Below are 22,318 nucleotides of genomic sequence, written 5' to 3' on the forward strand. Positions count from 1 at the left end.
GATTTGGGGCAAAAAAATCAATTTCGATTTGGGGCAAAAAAAAATCGATTTGGGGCAAAAAAATAAAAATCGATAATTTTTTTTTTTGGGGGGGGGTTTTTTTTTTTTTTTTAATCATTAAATGGACACGTGGCCTTCTCCGGTTGCCACAAAGTCGTTGCCGGAATCTTGGGTCAACTCTAAGAAACCGGTAAAAGGTCCCAATCAACAAAAAAAATTATGTATTAGGTCCCATTTCACCAATTTCGTCATAAAAGGTCCTTTCTCGCAAAAAAACGTTTATAAAAGGTCCTTTTTGATAAAAAAAACCTTAAAATTACTAGGTTTATTTTGTCTACTATTGACGTTCTCTTGCTAAGGATTTTTGTTTGTAATGCTGGAGTTCCATCTAACTTTAGTTTGTTTAATTCATTGTCTATTTTGATAAAGTAGGTTTGATTGGGATTTTTTTTGGGACTTTTTTCTTGGATGATTTGTTGAGGTGCTGTGAAATTTGTTTATGCTGCTTCTATCAGCCATTTTTGTTGCCACTGATGAAATAGTAAGGTCCTGATTTACTTAAAGTCTGTGTGACCATCAGTGTACTTTGCAATTGGTGAAGTTGCGGTGCAGCTGCTGTAATCTTTTTTATTGTTGAGCATGAGGAAAATGTAAAATTAGCAGAAGACAATAAAGCATTTTTGGGCTTTCATCTACATACATCCCATCAGCTACATCTGCCTGCTTGAAACGCTTTTTTATTGGTCCATGTTTTTAAATAATCTACTGAGCTACAAAGTATATGAACTTTTCATTTCATTCGATGTGTAATTATAATGATTTCAAAATACCTAAAATATGTACTCCGTAGTACTCCCTCCGTCCCTTAATACTCGCACCGGTTTGACCGGTGCGGAGTTTAAGACATTTGAATTGACTTATTAATTTAATGGGTGCTAGTTGATAGTGTAGTATTTTTTAATATAGTTAGTGGGAAATGTGTAAGGGGTAAGGAGTAGTGAGTGGGGGATGTGAATTTTAAATGATTTTTTATAGGGAGTAGGGGTGTAGGTGGGATATTAGGTAAGTGCGAGAAATAATATAATATTGGTAAAAATATTCATTTATAGAAGCGGTGCAAGTATTAAGGGACGGCTCGAAAAGGAAAGCGGTGCGAGTATTAAGGGACGGAGGGAGTAGATATTTGCTTCGAAATACATAGATTACATTTTTTGTCACAGAGACCAGCAACTTGTTGGAGGAGAAGTTACAACTGGTAACTTGTGGTTATGACCATGACCTGCTATAGACCCTATTAGCTTTTGGCTATGACCCTGACCCAACCCTGACCCGCATGTATTTTTATATGACCTGCAAATGACCCAACCCGCTAATGACCCCGCTCTGACCCGCCCCGACCCGCCGAAAACCAAGTCTACTTGCAAGGCACTAACTTAATGACCTATGTTATTTTTGTGCGCCCACCAAATAAGGGAGTAACTTGCAAGGTCTACTGGAAGGATTTCCGTCACTTTGCAATCAGGAATTCAGAAAAATATAAAAAAAATATGTTTGGCTTTTGGCTGTAAAAGTAATGATCAGTAGTACCATACTATTGAGATAAAAGGTTATATGCATGATGCATCATTTAGAAACGTACATTTCCTTTTATGTTCAACTGCTAACAAATTCTAATTGTGCATCAACAAGGGTCAGGTTGTTAAACATACTCATTTCATTCGCTAATTTTGACTACAGAACCAAAATGCGAATACTGAGGAATAATATCATATGGACAGATACTAAACATGCAGTTTACCAGAACCGAGGTCCATAATAACCATTAAAACGAACCAAATAGCAGGAAGAGAAATGTAGAGGGGAGAACTCCGAAACAATTTCATTATGCTGACCTCCTAGACCACGTCATTTTTAACCTCGGCTTCTTTGCTCTCCTCTTTTTGAACCTCAGCTTCTTTGACCAGCCCCTGTCCGGCCTCGGCTTCTTTGACCAGCTCCTGTCCGGCCTCGGCTTCTTTGCTCGGGTCTTGTTGGAGATCCACTTCTTTCATCTCGTCATCTTGGAGCTCTGAAACATTCTTCTCGTCTTGTTGGAGCTCGGATTCCTCACTTTTGTCTTCTTGGAGCTCAGGTGCCTTTGGTTGCTCAAGCTGCGGCCTACCTGCCTTCTCATGGTGGAACTTTACCACGATGCAGGTGATATTGTCAGCACTACCACGGTTAAAAGCGGTCTCAGTTAATTTCCTAGCAGCTGCTTCGGGTTCTTCCTCTGCCCCAGCAATTGAAACAGCATCCTGGCCACAGAAGGAGCACAAACCAGTCGAGTCAAATTGGTGAAGAACTTTAAATACGTTCCATGCAACATACAATAAACAGAAGACAATGCACAGGTGACCTTTAAACAGAAGACAATGCACAAGTGACCTAAAGGCTAACAACTAAAGATGCCCGGCCCGGCAAGAAAAAATCCCAGCCCAGCCCGGCACGGGCACGAAACAAGCACGGTCCGGCACGAGCATAAAGTCGTGGGCCGGGCTGATTGTTTTTGGAAAAAGCACAACGAGACATGGCACAACTCGACCCAGCACGACAAAGCAACGCTAAATTTAGTAAAATTAGGCGTAGGCACGACGGCCCAGCACGACAACCCGTGAGTCTGGCCCCTCTTTTGAACTTTTCAGCCTGGCCCAACCCAGCACGATCCAGAGTGGGCCTGGTTCGGGCCCGACCCGCCCCACAACCATATTTTCTAACAACTAGACCATGAAATACAAGTGGAGAAATGTAGCCGTATATTTATATATAATGAAAAAAAAAACTGATACATATCCTCCATGTAGAAACTGAAAAAACTAAAAAAACCAAGACTATCGAACACCAGGAATGTTACTCTTTTCACCTAGCAAGCCCGGCTCAAATTGAACGAGACACATTCAACATTGATATATTTGAATATAACCAGAAAAGAAAACATATAGCAGATTAATTGCCAGAATATAGCATACCTCATTAGGGACAACATCCCAAAGGCCATCACTAGCAAGCACAAGTACTTCAAGTTCCTCATTGATCTCTTGTTCCTGAGACGAGTAAGTTAATCATAAATGACTGTTCAATCCTCTGTGCCCCAAAGGAAACTCGCAACAATTTACACTCATACTTAAAGAGACGCACACATAAAGAGCAGCTAACTCTAAGAATCAGAGTAGTTGGCAACTTGACGCTCCACATTATTCAAGCCTAAATCAACAGGTGACATCATTACATCCATGAATTCACAGTCCCCAACCAACAACAGAAACAGGTGGATAAAAAGTTACACCAAAGAAGTTTTAACTTGAAACCTAGGTCTTGAAATATTAAGAATCTCTTGTTCTGAATATGCACAGGCTTGACATACCAGTGCAATTACACAGCACATGCTTCTTGGATCTCCCCCGCCCCAAAAGGAAAAAAAAAGAAAGTACAAAATTGTTGCATGGCAAGGAAAAGCCTTTCTCCTCTTTCAAAAGTGCATTCTGATCATGGATATCATCAAATCAACTTAGAGAAAAGTGAGGGACACGTTTAGAAAAGATGAGGGGGAAAAGTGTTGTTAGGAGGAAGATGCGTTACCAGTTACCACAGACATTAGATAGGAAATCCCATATAAAGGCTAACATAAACCAACCGCCCCTTTTTTTAATACATTTCTGACCAAACAAGCCGTTATATTTGAATCTAACCAACATTTTGCTAAATTAGATCAAAAAAATAATTAAGAAATACAACAGACCACTTTTGAAAGAAATAATGCAGGTGGAGTATTTCTTTGTGTAGATTTTCGAGACCTCAATATGATTGTTCAAAACAGCAAAATGCACTCTATAGTCCCTATTCGAGAAAGAAATTTTGCAGATTCCACTAGATGATCTGTACAGTCAATGGATTACATTTCAAAACTAAGAAGTTGCCAGGCCTTAAGACTCTTTACCTGAATTTCAGGTTCTGCCACAACAAATTGTTTCAACATGCGATTTCCAAAGGCACGAGACATAGCTAATACACCTCCGACCCTCCAAGTCCCTGAAAAAGGCAACCGAAGGTCAAATAATGTACACATATACTGATAATGAGGATTAACATATACACTTGAAGTATAAGGACATGTTTAACAATATTTGAAAAATTAATTGTAAGAAATTGGTAAAAACATTCTGCCTGTACAGAGAACAGACTCCAAATCCAGCACAAGTCCCAAATTTTAACTAATTACAAAATATGAACTCACTACAGTAAGATTAATCCTTTCGTAAAAGTAGAATCTTGCTCACAATAAGCCAAAATTGTGGACAACCTTGCTCCACCGAAGGTTCAGATATCATGTAGAAGCAAAGAAGAAACACAAAGAAAACATAGTGCAACACAACATACTTGGCATATATCAAAGCAAAAATCAGTAATCAGTGCCTACAAGACTACCACCATACATCTCTATTATATAAAGGAACAGCTGAGGTTAAAATAGTAAAGTAACTTTTCGTGTCCCCATAGACAAAGACGGTAATACCCCTCCCCCTGATTAAACCACAACCTTTCATTCCAAACCCTAAAACTTACTGCTAAACTGTTTACATTATAAATCGAGGTAGTTGCTAGAAAAGCTCACTCATCTCTCAGATTGTTGTCCTTCCAAGACTTTACAAATTCCCTAATAACATCCCTCATTTTTCACCAATTAGCTTAAATCCCATAACCTCCACATACAATGTACGTTGAAGCACTCAACTTCAGTCACAGTCTAATATCAATCAACCAATTTCCAATGGAGTCCAAATTTCACTGTTCATCAGCATTGGGTTTATAATAGACTGATAACTGTACATCAAACTGCATGCAGTTCTTACCCTTGTGCAGCAGCACACAGGCATTGCATAGGATTAATGGTCGATTGAACACCCCTTCTTAATCAAAGTAAAGCACTAAAGCTACAGATGTCCGACTCCTTCGCAACCCCGCAGATCTGAAGCCTCCTTAACATTCACAATGGGGCGTATGGCCAGCAAAAATAAGGCAGCTACATGCCAAAGAATCAGTAAGCAACTCACTTCTAGGGTCATTTTCCAATTTCCATAGTGCTAGTGCAAGTGCAAAGCTAAATGAAACCATCAGAAGCCAACTGTTAATTATTATATCGCTAGTGTATGTTCAGAAGTCACCACTCAGTCAAAAAAACCACAAATTTGGTAAGTAGTTCAAGGGCAAGTGGCAAGTCACCAGAAACTATAAACAGCAGGACAAACAATGTCCTTCCTCAAACCAGAAAGACGACACAGGCCTATACAAAATATGCTTTAGGAAACCATTCCGTATCTATCATTGAAATGGTACAATGTTGAACCACCAAAGATATATTAGGGAGAAGTTGAGGAAGCTCGCACGATTCGGAAATTTTAGAAAATAACTGCCGAAAAAGGTCCCAACAGATTTGTTTGTCAAACCCAAGAGACAGATCTTGAACGCATTAAAATGTAATATCCTTTCGCTCCCTTCTATCTACAGGAGAAGGTATCTGACATTCTGATAAATCTACAACAACTTGGCAACTGCAGAAGTCTCCAGAAAGACAAACAACACTAATCCCTCTTCACTATCACAAGATGACAAGAAATGCAAAAACAAAGACCTTCGTACCTCCCAACCCAAAAGCCTAAAAGGTCATTACAAGGAATAAGAAACAAGCTCCACGTTTGCTAGGCAGAACATATTCAACTCCGTGAAAAGAGAAAATATGAAACAAGTCTCTCAGACTATCAAGCCCAAGAAAAAAGCTCTGCACATAGCACATAGCAGCAGTTGTTGTTGAAAACACGTCAATCGAGGAAACACATCCTCTTAATTGATATTTGTCCCGTTAAGTTGCCTCCCAAAAGAGATTAACTTGGTCATAAGACAAACTTTTTAATCCACACAAGAACAATGTCTCCCCAACTCCTTCAAGCCAAAGCATCATTGGCAACACCAACCACAACTGCATAATTAAATGCACCAAAACAATCAGTATTTCAAGCACCACACCAGATGTCCTTTTTCTCACAATTGTCAGGACCATGACCTTTCAGATTTTCTGGTTTATATTCGACAAGCAGCTGAACACCTAACCATGCTGCTTTGAACAAGCCAAATAACCAATATTTGGAAGCACAGGTAGAACGCAAATGCTCAAGACTGAAGGACAAACATGGAAGCTCTAGTTTAAAGGTAGTACAAGCGATGATCCTTTATTTCACAAGCTTCATTAAAATTTGCTGGAAGTAACAACAATCCCGGTAAGCAGCAGGAACAACATCGTTGATAAGGGATTCCATGTTTTCATGCACAAGGCTAACAAAAGAACTCGAAGTTCTTGCTCCCAAGGACTTTATGGTTTTGATATGGTCTAATGGTTTATGCAATTATGCATTATATATGACGACATGGTCATATTTCTAATACAGGAACAACATCCATAGTTAATCGCCAGCAGAGAGAGTCTAGCCATGCAATAATTTTACAAGGGTAAGAGAAATCACCTGCCCACATCACAACACCACCAGCGCTCTCGATTCTCTTCCGCTCATCAACTCTGTTTGGCTTGTGATCTTCAGAAAGGGGGATTGCTGTTCAGAAAAGAGAAGAAAACACATGAAGGACCTCCAAATGAATTCAACAGTACATCAATTTTCAAGTCACCGTAGCATTATATGACCGATTGATATAGGCGAAAAACGAGTAATTCAGAGAGAAATATTAATCTTGTACAAATATGCACAACATACAATCAGCAAAAGATAAATCTTGTATTCTTGTTTATCAGCAACAACTTTGAATACCTTTTGGACAGTTGACAAAAAAAAAATCTATATGATTTCGCTAAATGAGCAAGAACTTCATTTTTTGTACATGGTCTTTCCACTAATATCCGCATGAGAGTAAATTCTAAGTTCTGAGCACTGTTCTTTGTCATACACTCACTTTCAACATCACCTTTAGTCAACAGGTCTAAGGATAATACATCATAATGGACCTTCTCTTTTGTCTCTTCAAAAACACTTTTAACTTTTTCTTTAATCAGATATTCCTGCCCACAAATTCTGAAGCCACGTTGGCTAATGGCTATGGGCACCCCGCCTACATTGTTTCTAATAATTAGTTGAGCTGGTTGAGAGTTTAATACTAAAAGCCCTCTCCAGTAAACCAAGATACAATTCAATTCTAAGAAGCATCAAAATGGTCACACCATCAACAACGAAACCAGAGCACAAGAAAGGCAGCAGATGTTATAGGAGAACAATGTCATATGCTAATGGCATTTATTAAAGCACCATGCTGTACAGTGATAGATATCTATTTCATCAGTAATCATTATTGTAAGGCAACAGATTTTATAAAAAAATATCATACACGAATAAACTGGTACCTAATTTCCTCAGTGTATTCACAAAATTTAGCAACACAAACATTCACAAATTTATTAACCTTTTCCAGCCTTGGATATTACTGTTCGTGAATCTCCCACATTAGCAACATAAAGATGGTTTTCAACGAGTACCGCTGTTGAAGCTGTGGACCCATCGTCCCTGAAAGTATCCTTTTCAGAATCCAAGAAGTTCACATCCGTTTGCTTGTATGTTTCACCTGGGACATTGACCAGATTCAGATAACAAACAGGATACAGTTTTGGCAAAAGCAAAATTCTTGAATCAATTCAAGGGGAAGAGGGAACTATGGGAACTCGGCAAATATTTTCAAGCACTTAGAACCCTAAATCCTAATGGCTAAATTATCAAATGCGTAAATTTTGCGAGACGGTTCGACTAGGTGCATTATATATGCAGCTCTGGGTCATTTGCAATCAAAAGGAAGCAACATTAGATATGTTTTCCACAATGTGAAGATTGGGAGTAGTATGTGTTAATCATATTACTTCAGCACAAAACATAACTTTTCTTCTCTTATATATCACCACATTACTACTGGATAAAAAGGACAAGAAAAGTTATAGAATAATGCAAATGAAGAACATTCCAGCAACTCTACGATTCCAATCTCCACCCCATGTATTTAAGTTCCTCCTGAAGTAAGGGCTGCAGCATGCTAGCCGGCCTTGTCTAGGATAAAACATAGAATCGTAGATATTCTTATCTCTTAGCTGTAAGGAGTGGACGAAAACAAATTGAAGAAAATACATCTTTTATTACACTGTAAAAATTGGATGGGTTCGATTATTATCATGGCCTCCCAAAGATCTATTAAATTCAGTGAATCATTCGATTATGGCCACCGCAAAATAACTTTCATACACCAAGCCACATCCTAACACCTGATATTTATAAGGCTGGCACTAGAATTTGCACAATACTACAACTAGGCCACGTTCAAGAATAGACAAGCCAGAAATAAAGCAACAAGAATAAAAGTCAGACTTTATAGAGGAAAGTGAACATACAAACGAGGAATCTTGAAATTCAGATTGCACAAGATAAGATATTTTTGAAGATGATAAGATGTTAAATACAAAAGCAATGGGAAAAAGAGGGGAAAAAAATCTCCACGATCAATTAAGGATAGCATGCATCAGTTCCATGTGTAAAAAGTGTCTATTAAAGACAGTTTTTTTATTTGAGGTCAAAATTCTGTGCAAGGCAAAACTAGTGTTACTCCTTTGAACCCTTTTGTTCACTTGAAAGTTCACATATATATGTTACATTTTAAGCCTCTATATGACATGTTAGACATTATCTTACATACTGGAAGAAGGATCAAGGACACAAGAGTCATATGCAAATGACATGACCATTGGTATTTATTGGCAACCAATAAAAACACACCTCAATGCATGAAAAATGGCCTCTACAGTAATAAGATACAGAAGCTAAATGAAGTTGCAATTGTATGTTTCAAAAGAAATAATCCGTTCGTATGAGCATAAAAATACACATGAAAGCACATAACAGACAGAGAAATAAGAACGCACTTATTGCCACTTTTGTGTCTTCCATAAACTGTGGATGTTTTGAGAGATTCTCAAAGAGATGATCCTTCAAATACTCTGCTGCACGAGAACCACCGTGACCTGCACAATATATGAAACACCTAGACACATTAGTAAGTTTTATACACTTCCCTAACACACACATTTATGGTACTTGCCAGATGCTATTCCTAACAATAATATTTAGAACAACACAGGTCATATCACTCACAAGTTCTGGCAAACGCTTAATAGATAATATTGATCGATTAAATTTGAGCCTGTCATGCGATGTATAAGCTGAAGTGCATAAGGCTCCTAGACATTGACAAGTTGATATGAACATGGCAGCGCAGAAAAAAAAACATGAAAGGAAAAGGACTAGCCACTCGGCCGATAGGGAGAGTTATCAGGTTCTCATACAGAATACAGGAGCCGCCAAATGAGATGCGCCTTTACAGAACAATTTATTAAAAAATCAAATAATCAAGCAAGAAAACATTCCTACTTAAGTATGCAATTACCTATTTTGCATATCATAAGGATATGTAAGTAACAAAGCAAATAAGGATACTCCATCTTGGCTATATACCGGAAACAAACAAATTTACAGTCTACTTTAATGCTTTTCCCTATATTTTCTTCTCCCCTCCTCTCAGGTTCACTTCTTGAATTGGGTTTCCTACTCCTCCCTCGTCGGAAAACTTATATTCTTCTCTTCCCATATGCAACCTGTCGTGTGATCCAGCGTATATCAACTTAAATCAGGCCAAGTTGCAAAGCAGAACCAAAGACGGGCATAGGACTTCATTGAAGTGGCATCTCCACATCATGTGGGTCTAATATGGGGCTTCACAGCTTCAGGAATTGACTATTGGGAAATTTTTCCACTTGGTCATTGTCATATAAGACTCGAGTTCTGCAGCATATTATATATAGATTATACGTAGACATACTACCTAACAGCTAGCCATCTTATCTACTTACTGTATGAATAAAACAAGGCTCCAACCTTTCGTAATATGAATATAAGTTGTTAAGAACTCAATAATGTCTATATGCACGGAAGCTTTAATATGCTTTTTTGCAGATTGTACCTATATTTGCTTCACGTAATGGCCTTCAAATCACTAAAAGGCCTTGATTGTACATACTCCTACTATTCCATTATTTATTAAACTCAACCCATAGTACTCACTGAATTCTTTTTAAATCACTTGTGAATAACCTTCATCTCCTTTTTAAAAATTCCCCGGGTCACTTACACGCATAATAATTTCTGACAAGTTTAAACTACTTAGAGGTGATGTGAGATAGAATACGTCAGTATTCTCCTAACCCGCCAGTGGCTGGGTCCTTAATTAACCATCATCATTTGTGTAGTTTCTGCTGTTGTGCAGTTCATACAAAGCTTCAAATATGAAGTTTAAACTTAGTCTTGCAAACTATTTTGCACTCGTATGTCATTCATGGATCTTTCCATCAATGGATAGAGACACATAAGCTCCTGCCAATATGGCAACAAAAATATGTCCCTTACAATAATGGCAACAAAAATATGTCCCTAACAATAATGGCAACAAAAATACAATGTTAGGCTCAGAATAAAAGCTAAGCTGACAAATATTGAAGTCCACAGCAGATCTACCAGCTAAACTTAAAGTAACACCAGACTAAGAGCTTTCTCTTTCGTTTCAAGGTAAGGATCGCCTCTGACAACGAAGATGTATGTATTGATTTATTGAACTGCGCCACTTACAGGAGATCCAACTTATAATCTTTTTTTACAGCATGAAAGGGGGAGCAAATAGCTATGTTCGATCCATAACTATGCCTTATCAGATCATATGTGAATCTAGAAATGGCAGACACTGCATTTTAGAAACGCATGGCTGTTCAGATGTCTGTGCACATGCCCTATAATTAACAAGCCATCAAAGCAAGTAGTAAATGATAAGCGATAAAGCGTCAATGTCACAGCCATTTAATAGATCCACATGCCCAAAGCTACGTAAGTAATGCAAAATGCGACCAATCAACTTTTGCTACTGCAAAGCAGGACACCTATCCCCAAAAGAGGATAGGGCAAAGGAGCACTGGAAGGGACTTTTGCAAAATGCATCTAAACATGCACATTATTACGGTTCCAAAACAGAATGCTAATAAGCATGTTGCAAGTTAAGAATAGAAAGTCTGACCATCAAATATTCCGAAGAGGCAGACAGTCTTCCCATTCATTTTAGACATTTTGACATCAAAAAAATCTTCCATGCTAGCTCTTTTTCCCCGGAAACTTGAATATCCACAGCTTAACTTTCCATCTTCGCTGTCATACAGCAAGCAAATTAAGAAGTACAATACCACTCAATAAAAGAAACAAATGAGTGATTATTTTAAGAATGTGATCTATTACAGAGAGATAAAAAATCAGAACATTGATGGTATGTCGGAACATCAAATTCCCAAAAAGAATCAGAACATTCAAGGTATATCGGAACAACAAATCCCCATCGTCAAACAGGATGTGGAAAAAGACAACCGGTACAGAAAACTGAGTCCACCCTAATAACATAAATGTTGCACAACCTTTTTATTCTTTTTGTTTAGACACGGAGGGCCAGGCAGAACAAGGGAGCCTTTTCTAATGGCTCATCCGATTCAACACTTTGCTTAAAGTTTCTGGTGTTGTCAAGAATGGTAACCCTTACCATAAACGATTACACGGATGGGAACAAACACTCATTTATGCAGAGCAAATGATAAAATCTAGGGGTGAAACTGTTGCCTAAATGGACAAACGCATTGTTTTCAGCTGAAAGCACCTATTGCTTTGGGAGAAGTTGGTCTATAACCTGGAGGTTCATGCCTTCAAGTACCTATTTCTAAGTGAGGTCGGACTTTCAGGCCAGTACCCACTTACTCGGATGATGTGCCTAACTACACCTTCTATTTGTCATGTAAGGAAAAATTGTATCAAAGCAGTCCTCCTTCCATTTCAACTTTCAACACCATCGAATACCTCTGAAAAATGACAAGGAAAAATCACTTACTTACAAGTGCTTGAGGTAAACATCATAAAACAAGGTCTTCTTGGAGCTTGAAATTCAAAGAGTCTGGTGGTTGCTTTTTGGTAGTGTATAAGAATGGATAACTTCCAAAAATTTATAAATACGAAAAGGATTTGCCCAATGCAGCCCAAAAAAAAGGGTGTGCTATGCTATGAATTGGCAGAAACTAAACGAAAAGAAGATGATTTGATTAATAAACCGAAATGTAACGATATTCAAGCTTTTGAGAGGCTTGATTCTCTCCCAAAGTCCCAAGTGAACTCTTAAAAGCTCAATCCAAAACCTCCATATTCAACATAATTCTCCCTCTAAAATAAGCTCTCTATATATAGTACTTATTCCCTACCTAACCCCCTAACTTATTCCCCAAAATACCTATACTAACTTATAAAGCTATTTCCCGAAATGCCCGTACACCATATAAAATGAGTGTACTACTGTAATTCAATCCAAGTACAATGTGAGGCCTTCATTCAGAGCGGAGAAAGCACTATTAATAAGGGTGAGCTAAAATTTTGGAATATCCCAAGTTGCAAAAGGTGGCTGCATTTGTTGGGGCAAACCAAGAATCCAATAAAAAAAAATTATTTTAAAAGCATGTAAATTTGACAAGTAATACTTTAACATCATAAAGCTAAAAACAAAAAGAGGCACAACAACAGGATACTATAAAATCTGATGAAAGCCACGTTTAATGGTGACAAATAGGACCCTGTAGCATAAATTTACTAAGACAATAGAAGTTAATACTAAAGAAGAATGTCAGCCATAAACAAAAGATTCCACTTATGCTTTGAAATGTAGAAATCTAAAGGTGATGCCGTGATGGACAACATTCAGCTGGAGTAACCCAAATTACCTATAAGGAAACATCAATTCTGAAGCCGGTGAGGCATAAGAACATTCTGTTTTCAGCTGTGACTGAACATAGAAAGAATTAATCTGTTCCATTTAATTGACCTCTGAAAAAGGAGTTCCAGGATGTACAGAATAAACTGTGTTCAACTGATTTTGGTTTCCACTTTGGTACAAATCCTAACAGGTAGTCATCATTAATGAACATAGTGAGACAAGTTACCCATCAAAGTCGATAGTCCCATGCATAAGGGGGTGTGGTCTACAAGCATAAGTGCATAACATGTATAAAAACAGCAAGAGTTCATATAACAACTTCATCAAAGTGCATACGCATTTTCCATTTTCAAAAATGGAACCAAAAGAATCTACATCAAAAATGCCAGATGTTTTGCGCAGTTCAATTGTTTTCAATAGAAGTAAACAATGACATAGATTTAAATGTAACAGATACAGACATTCACTTGACTGCCTCAGCAATTCTTTCCATAAGGAACTATTACACTGACAATATGCAGCCGTCATTAAGTTCTAGACAATCAAGTTCCTGCAAAGAAGTGGAAAAGATAAAATCCTGAATAGATCTGCACAAAGATATTCACCTTTTGCATCCTCCACTTGCAACGCCACCACTGTCCCCTTTCTCTTGCAAGACACCCACTATGGAACCCCGATTCTGCATGGAACCAGTATCAACCATCATTTTTGCACTTGCCCTGAACCTTCTAATTGCACAACTCCAGGAATATGAAGGGCAAGGATTTTCATGCAAAACTCGTCTCGCAGTCCCCAACCATAAACTTCCTCTAGAAAGAGCTCTGATACACCCGGCTTGAATTATGATATTACTTAAAGAACCACTGCATATCATCTAAGTTCACCAGACTGGACTTATTTTCCCAGGCAATGAAGAACACATCTGCATAATTGCATCCACATAATTCTTAATATGAGTGAAAGAGACTATTACTCCAAATATAGCAAAAAGAAATTGCACAAATCAATGTAAGCTAAACTACTACTTTGTATACAGAGTACTCCATTGACAACCTTTATAATGAATCAATCACTTGTTCCGCCACACAGTAAGTATTTCAGATGCATATTAATGAAGATCTTACCAACAAAAAAAAACTCCATATCATAAAACTTGACACCCAATTCTCAAGCTAAGAAACTTGTGCAAAAGTAATTCTGGCTAAAATCAACAGATTACACTTTCATGCAACCTCAAAATAAGCATATAACATCAATAAATCCGGTATAAGCAGCGTGAAGACCTGGAAATTCGGGCAATTTAAAAATTATCCACCTCAAATAAGCAATGAGCATCTAATAATCAAGTCTAAGCAACGCGAAACCTTGAGAATTCAAACAATAGAGATATTAATCAACTCAACTAAGCATATAACATCAAACATTGACGAACCTGCGCGAAACCTCGGAAATTCAAACAAACACAAACAACAATCAAAATTTCTAAGTTGAATTCAGACAAAAACACAAAAAATAAGAACGAAATGAACTTACATTAACATGACACTACTTTCTTGGCCATGAGTAACACATCTTCCATCACGAAACGTACAACCGGATCAAACTCAGACGAGAAATCACAATTCCAAAAGACAGCTACAGATCCGCCAAACAATTTCCTCGATTTTGTATCAGAAACCGGTGATAATAATCCAAAATTCAATCAATCGTCAAAAAAATCAATCGAAAAACAACGAAAAAACAAAATTAATCGAATCTGTAGCAGAAAAACCGATCTACGTCTACGATTATGTATAAACTAATCGCTCTTTTTTTAATTTTTCATCAGAATCAGCAGGAATCTGAAGGAAGAAAGCGGAAAAAGACAGTATTATTCCTTTGAATTTCCTCTCTCTAGAAAATGAGAGAGAGGGGTGGAATCTGGAACCCTAGAGAGAGAAAGAAAGGGGGGGTAGTGAAATGATGATCTGGAGCGTGATGATATTTGCAATTTTAAGAGGGGAATGAGTGAGGAATGGCGGAGATGGGGATAGAGAGAGAAACTGACAGATTGGGAGAGAGAGAGAGAAAAAGGGGGAAGTTTCTATAAATTGTGATATTTGGCGAAGATGAAGAGTGACAACGTGGCATTATTCATGCATCCTGTAATATTAGCTGGGCTTCGTAGGTTGCAGAGCCATTTTGCATTCTTACAACGGATCGGGTTGTTAGTTTGTTGCTGATATTTTATGAGTAAGGATGCATTCTCTTCCTATCCGGTAAAATTAGCCGGTAGCGGTTGAAATAGCGGATAAATATTGCAAGTTTTCGGTAAAAGTAACAGTTGATATTATAAAATAAGAAAATTTGCCAAAAACAATCTTTTAAAACCAGTTTTTACGAGAAATAACATTTTAAAAATATTTTTGCGAAAAAAGACCTTAAAGTAAAGGAAAAATTGACATAAATAATCCAAACTTTCACACATCTTCTAAAAATAATCCCAACTTTGGATTATTTTGGAATAATCCAAACTTTAGGGGCTACCTTCTCAAAATAATCCGAAGTCTTTTTTTCTTGCCATTACTAATCCATTTTGGGTCTATTGTACATAGGTAAATTTATAGTTTGGATTATTTTGAGAAGGTAGCCCCTAAAGTTTGGATTATTCTAAAATAAACCAAAGTTGGGATTATTTTGAGAAAATGAGTGAAAGGTGGGATTATTTATGTCAATTTTTCCTAAAGTAAAATATACTTGCTAAAGACAACCTATTTGGATTTTCCGGCGTTGACCAAAAATTTTAGGCCTTGACTTCGCCGGTTTTGCTATTCCCAACTTCTTTCCCTCCATTTTCCCCCTTAAAACCTAAATCCAACAAAAATTCCAGCCAAAAGTTTGATCATCTCCTTCAACAACTCTCTTCCCTCCTCCTCCTTCTCCTCCCTCACAAATGCCTCGATAACCGCCACAAACGTCCCGTAACTCGGCTTCATTCCCTTCTCCAACACATACTCTTAAGCCTCCATAATCATCACATCTGCAGCAAGCGACTTGATCAACACACTATAAGTGTAAGCATTGGGAAGAACCCCATATGCCAACATCTTCATAAACACATTGTGAGCTCCCTCGCATTGTCCAGCACCAGTGTAAGCTTCAATAACAGCAGTGTAGGCCACCACATCGGGCATTTTACCCGTTTCTTTTATCTCTCTGAACATTTCCAACTCTTCGTGGGTTAAACCATTCTTAGACATTTCGTCGAACATCTTGACTGCAATGTTGATTAACCCATCAGTTCTCATTTTACGGAAGACTTCTTTTAAACTGTTGGGGTCTTTGGGTTCGGCATTGATGGGTTTGTCGGTAAAGGGGGTGGAAGAGGTTGGGAATAGCAAAACCGGCAAAGTCAAGGCCGGAAATCTTTGGTCAACGCCGGAAAACCCATATAGGTTGTCTTTCGCAAGTATATTTTACTTTAAGGTCTTTTTTCTCGCAAAAAACAGGTTTTAAAAGGTTGTTTTTGGCAAATTTACCAAAGTTATTTATATTGTTTAAAACTATGCTACAAATTTGTCAAACGCTACTAATCCTAACGATTGACATAAGTTACTCAACTGATACATCTACTGCTAACCGCTACATAAACCACTAGCTACCTTGTCAAACACTTGCAAATTTTACAAGTAGCATCTTGATTGGGTCAAAACGCTACACGCTACCTCATACGCTACCACCGAACACACCCATATATGTCAATATGTTTTTATCATAATTTATAAGTTATAATCATGTCTTATTAGTTGATTCTCTTGCAATCAAGTCTTATCATGTTCAGTAATTTCAAATTAGGTTTAATCACATTTTATCAGGTCAATCATATTCAGTCAGCTCCAATAAGTTTAGTTCAGAGAAGTTCAGGTTTTATTCAAAAAAAAGAATGCACACCCTAAGAGCGTGTGTCCGTTCAACTTTGTTATAAGTTTAGATTTTAATAAATTCGTGTAAAGGTCAATCAGTTCAAATCATATTTGAGTATTTGACAAGTATATATAAGGTTATTCCAGGTGAGTTCAGGAGATTTCGACGCACTCTAAGTAAACTCATGCTTAATATAAAGTTGGATAGTAGAAATTTTATCATCCTATATAAATATTGAATTTCGTTTAATTTTTTTTTTAAGATGGAGAACATTGTGGGGTCATGTTTACATCATTGCCCCACTATTTGGTTTAGGCTTGTTTGTGTATACTTTGGAGGGATTTTCTCGTTTAATGGTTAACTCAATCGAACTAGCTAAATATTTGGATATTTGAAAAAGGGTTAAAGGAATTGGTAAGCAATGAGTATCTATCTATTACTATATACTAAAAGAGACCCCAGGAATGACACATGTCAATTCCTGGTGCGATTTTTTCCCGCCAAAAACCATTTTCCAAAAAAATTGTATCTGTTTTATTTTATTTTTATTCTCTACTTTTTTTATATAAACTATTTATGTATGGAAACGAATTTTAGTTTATAAATTATGGCAATAGTAATAGATACGACATAGTAATAATAATTCTAAATTGGTAGTATTTTAATCAAATCGCTATATTAATAATGAAAAATATATCACTCAATTTTTTGGTCAAATTCTCATATTAGCATTTTAAATATGCATATTAGATGAATAAATTTAAACGATTATGTTAAAAATGTTATAACTATGCAGTAGTTTGGAAGATATTCAGTTAAATATTTTGTGAAAAAATATACAAAAATCCATGCGTACACGGGATCTAATCTAATGTAAATTACGATCAATCAACTGCCACCAACTCCACCTCCATCATTAATATCTCATAAACCCTACTTGTTTATTATCAAGCAAGATCGTACGTAACTTACATCAACTCCATAAGTACAATTGTTATATTTTCTTAACCTACAAACAGAACAACCAAATAAACTAACAGTAAACACGTGAAAAAATATATATAAATTTTCTAGCTGGTCTTTAAATAAAATACCTTTATTACGAACAAATAATTAAAATCATTAATTTCATCAGTGTCTATTTTAGTGTGCGTTCTTTAGAAATTCCCGAACTTTCTAAACTTACCACAATTGATTGAAAATTGAACCTAATTATATCTACATGGGACTTAATGGACATGATAACAAAAGACTAAAACTGAGAAAATACATTTATTGAACCTTATTATTGAAAGTTATTGAATCATATAGAAACTAATCTGTTTTTTTTAATGCAAAAGCAACGAAATATATTAGGTTGCGTTTGGGTACATCAAATTCATTTCAAATAATGTATTTTAATTTCCGGAATTGAATTCTTGGAATTCAATTCCAAATTTTGTGTTTGGGAAATATTAGAATTTGAAATCCCGAATTTTAGTTATGACTACTCTTTTTATTGCAAGTCAGGGAAGCAAGTACGATAATAATACGAGGTATAAACGAAAGCTAGGTCCGCCCCCACAAACATCACCATCGTCGTCGTTAACAGGGCAGCGGAGGCCACCACCACCACCATCATCATCAACACCCGCGGCGGCCACCACCACCATCATCATCATTGTCAGCGATTTTGCAATTCCAAATTCCCAAAAAAAAATAAAAAAAAATTCAAATTTTGATCTACAATCAATGTTAATCAACCAAAAATCAAATAGGCTAATTCATGGAATCATTTTATTAATCAACAATTGATTGAAATAAAACCCTAAAAAAATCAAATTGGGAAAACAAAACCCTAAATCTTCGAATTTCCTTGCTTTATAGTCATCTCGCCAAATTGCCCCGTGAATCGTCTTGAGGTGGACATAAATTTTGCGACGAATATCAATCTATAAACAGTCGGCGGCGGCGGCGAGCAGCAACAAAGTGGCTACAAGGTGGCGAAGAGGCTGCAAGGGAAGGGGATCTACAACGTGGAAAGAAGGAGAGAGAATGAGGGATGAAGAGGAGCCATAATCGAAGGAGATTGAGAGGAGGAAAGGAGTTGCTATGGTGGTTACTTGTAATACCCCGAATTTTTAAAACTTGATTAATTATGCTTATTTATTTTTATTTAGCTTAAATTCGTTTTAAATCCAAATTTTTGAACTTTATGTTGATTAACGAAGTTTTTTTTTTATTTTATTTACGAGCTTAAGAAACCTTTTAAATTTATATTATATTTCTTAATATATAAGAGATTTAAATAATTTCAAAAATATTCTTATTAACGACAAATTTTATGTGAAAATTAAATTTATTTTATTAGCACTTGTTATTTTGGAAATTAATTTATTTTCATCCAATGTCCAAAAATAGCAATAAAAATTCTGTCAATTATTCTGATTTACCAAAACACCCTTTGACTCCCTGTAAACAACCTCAACCTTCCTTTCTCTTCTTCTCTGCGTGCAAACTTCAGCACCTGGCAGCCATGTTGCTTGCCATCTATTCCATCTAAAACCCTTAGCCTTGCTGATTCACTCCCCTAAAATTTCTAGCTTCCATTACTCATCACTACTTTTTGTATTATCTTACATTTGTCATCTAAAAATTCTTCCAATTTGGATCATCAATCACGTACTTGATCAATGCCATTGCTATATATAGCTCCTAAACCTGTTCAAAATCTATCAAAACAATAAACATTTTAGTTTCAATTTTAATTCTTGATTTTAATTTCTAATTTGCATCTTAAATTAAATTCAAAAAAAAAAAAAAGAGAAAAAAAAGAAAAGAACCACTGACAACCACCAGCGACAACCGCTTCCACCACCACCACTACCACCTTGACTGTCGCAGACCCCACCAAAACCACCCAGCCGACCACCACTCCCGCAACCCTCTCCTTTCTCTCCTCCTCACTCGCATCTCCCCTGCCTCCCTCTCTCACCGCGCCCAGCTCCTCCCTCCTCCCGCAAACCACCGCCGCACAGCACCACTGTGCTGCTGCGCTGCGAAGCCCTCCTGTCGGCGCACCACCCACACCGGCCACTGGCCACCGGCCACCGCCTAACCGCCCAACCTTCTCTTCGTTTGGTCCCTGCCTTTTGCGTGCATTTGGTTTTCAGAAACCAAAGTTCTGTTAGGAACTTTTGGTTTTATTCCTTCAAGTCAGCCCACCCAACTTATAAAACTAGGCCCACTAATATTGAGTAAGTATCACTGCTTTTCTATATTGATTTTTGCTAATTTATGTTTTATAATAATAATTTTGGTTAAGTACTTTAACATTCTTATAAAGGAATTTTATAAATGACTCAATATCTACCAATTATTCTTTTTACATAAAGAAATTTATATATTTAAATTATTAGTTTTATTAAAATAGAATTACTAAGTCAATAATTATTATTTTATAAGATCTCGATTCTCGGAGCTCAGGAAGAACGAACCAACGAAAAGGCTTAGAAAATCGCGGAATTGAGGTAACGGTTATTGCTAGTACCCGCAATCCCTTCAAAATGTATTTATGTACGAATGATGTTATGAATGATTGATGTTTTATAACGATGTTTTATGATTTGCGGGATTACAAGTATGTTTTGATTGAATTGATTTACGATAATGCAGCTTTATGCAAAGTATTGATTTAATGACTTATTATTCCTGAAAGTAATGATTTTATGAAATAACGAGATTTAATGGTTTTATTGAACAACCCTGAATGAATGAGATTTTCCTGATTAATGTTCTATTAAAAGAAATGTAAACATGATAAATGAAAGTGTAAGAACTGGTCAAGTTCCCCTGATATGGAGCCCAGGCTCCCCCTGATAAGAAGCACTGGCTTCCCCTGATATGGAACCAAGGTTCCCCCTGATAAGAAGCACTGACTTCCCCTGATATGGAACCAAGGTTCCCCCTGAAATGAAGCACTGGCTTCCCCTGTTATGGAGCATTGACTCCCCCTGTTATGAAGCACTGGCTTCCCCTGTTCGTAGGAGACGTCCTACCATGTTTTCCTGTAAAGTCATGACGACCAGAATAAATACTGTTAAAAAGAAAAAGATTAATGAAATGACGTTCCTGAAATTAATGTTCCTGAAATGATGTTTTTTTTGAAATGATGCTTCTGAAATATTGATTTATTAAATGTTTTACTATATTCTATTCTCCCTGTTTATTAAATAAAATGAATTGAAATGATGTTACGATGCTAGGGTAACTTGTTACTGAGTCTTCGGCTCACCGTTTTGTTTTCCGTTTTAGGTACTGCTGGGGACCACGGAAACGAGTAGTGGCGAGGATTTCACTATTACCAAGTTCACCTAAGTTAATGTTAAGTTGTAACAAGTTTCAGTAAAGATTCGAGATTAAGTTATGTACTTTGATTAAGGAATTGAGAAGGATGATTATGTGAATTTTTGGAGTTTAATAGCTTATGATTGATAGTTGCCTTGTAATTCCCAAGAGGGAGTTACGGCGGGTAATGTCCCGACCGAATTAGGTTAATTCCGCTGCTAATTATGATTAAATAATTGAATTAGAGGTCGGGGCGTTACAGTTTGGTATCAGAGCCAAGGTTCTGGACCATAAGTGCTAAACCTTACGGGTTTTGCGCGTTGTAGAATTCAATAGGCTTTAAGCAAAGAGTTTTAAAGAATAAGTTTAAAAGAATATGTTAGAATCATGTTAAAATGAAATGAGTGTGAGTGTAGGAACGGGCCGAAAAGGGGTTATTTTCCTATTATATATGTTTTCCTGATTGAGCACGTTATGCAGAATGTCGACTATCGAAGTGACTAACGATATTAACGGTGGAGCGCACAACGAGCACAACGTCCATGTCAACGATGACACTATCTATGAGGATGTCGCCCACGATGATCCCTATGACGATCAACCTATCGAAGATCACAAAGAAAGGATGGAACGATTAGAAACCGTTAGCACGATGTTAGCTGAATTAATCAAAGATTCTCAGAAAAAGAAATCGACGAATGCGAACGAAAATGCATCAATGTTCAAGAAGTTTTCATCCCTAAACCCACCATCTTACGATGGCAAGCCCGACCCTGTAGAATTCGAGGATTGGATTAATCGCATAGATCAGTTGTTTGAAACCTTGCAATGTCCTAAGGAATGGAGAGTCGATTTCGCCGTGTTTTACTTAACGGGTCAAGCAAGTTTATGGTGGAAAGTTAATAAGGAAAGGAAGAATGAGCCTAGATTTGGTTGGACCGAACTGCAAAAGTTATTAAGAGATAAGTTTTATCCACCATCCCTGAGGAAACGAAAGGAAGACGAGTTTTTGCACTTGCAACAAGGAACAATGAGTGTTATGGAATATGCAAACAAGTTCATGGAATTGTCAAGATTTGCACCGGAGCTGGTATCGACAGAACAATCTAGGATGAACCGTTTTGAGCGAGGTCTTCATTTGAAATACCAAGATAGGTTGGCAACTCAAAGGTTTACT

General features: G+C 37.0%; 1 protein-coding gene and 1 pseudogene across 1 annotated transcript; both read right to left on the reverse strand.

Annotated features, from left to right (window-relative positions):
- Positions 1-1,556: 1,556 nt before the first annotated feature.
- On the reverse strand, positions 1,557-15,027 carry LOC110780232 (probable protein phosphatase 2C 76). Its single transcript, XM_021984662.2, has 9 exons — positions 14,446-15,027; positions 13,518-13,834; positions 11,191-11,318; positions 8,996-9,094; positions 7,498-7,656; positions 6,552-6,638; positions 3,974-4,065; positions 3,006-3,080; positions 1,557-2,294 (listed from the first exon to the last, which is right to left on the reverse strand). The coding sequence occupies exons 2-9, from the start codon at positions 13,784-13,786 to the stop codon at positions 1,896-1,898; spliced, it is 1,308 nt and encodes a 435-aa protein (XP_021840354.1). The 5' UTR covers positions 13,787-13,834; positions 14,446-15,027; the 3' UTR covers positions 1,557-1,895.
- Positions 15,028-15,752: 725 nt separating this feature from the next.
- LOC110780421 (pentatricopeptide repeat-containing protein At4g38150-like) lies at positions 15,753-18,476 on the reverse strand (annotated as a pseudogene).
- Positions 18,477-22,318: the final 3,842 nt, after the last annotated feature.

The sequence above is a fragment of the Spinacia oleracea genome, chromosome 3 (assembly GCF_020520425.1).
Source record: "Spinacia oleracea cultivar Varoflay chromosome 3, BTI_SOV_V1, whole genome shotgun sequence".
NCBI lineage: Eukaryota > Viridiplantae > Streptophyta > Magnoliopsida > Caryophyllales > Amaranthaceae > Spinacia > Spinacia oleracea.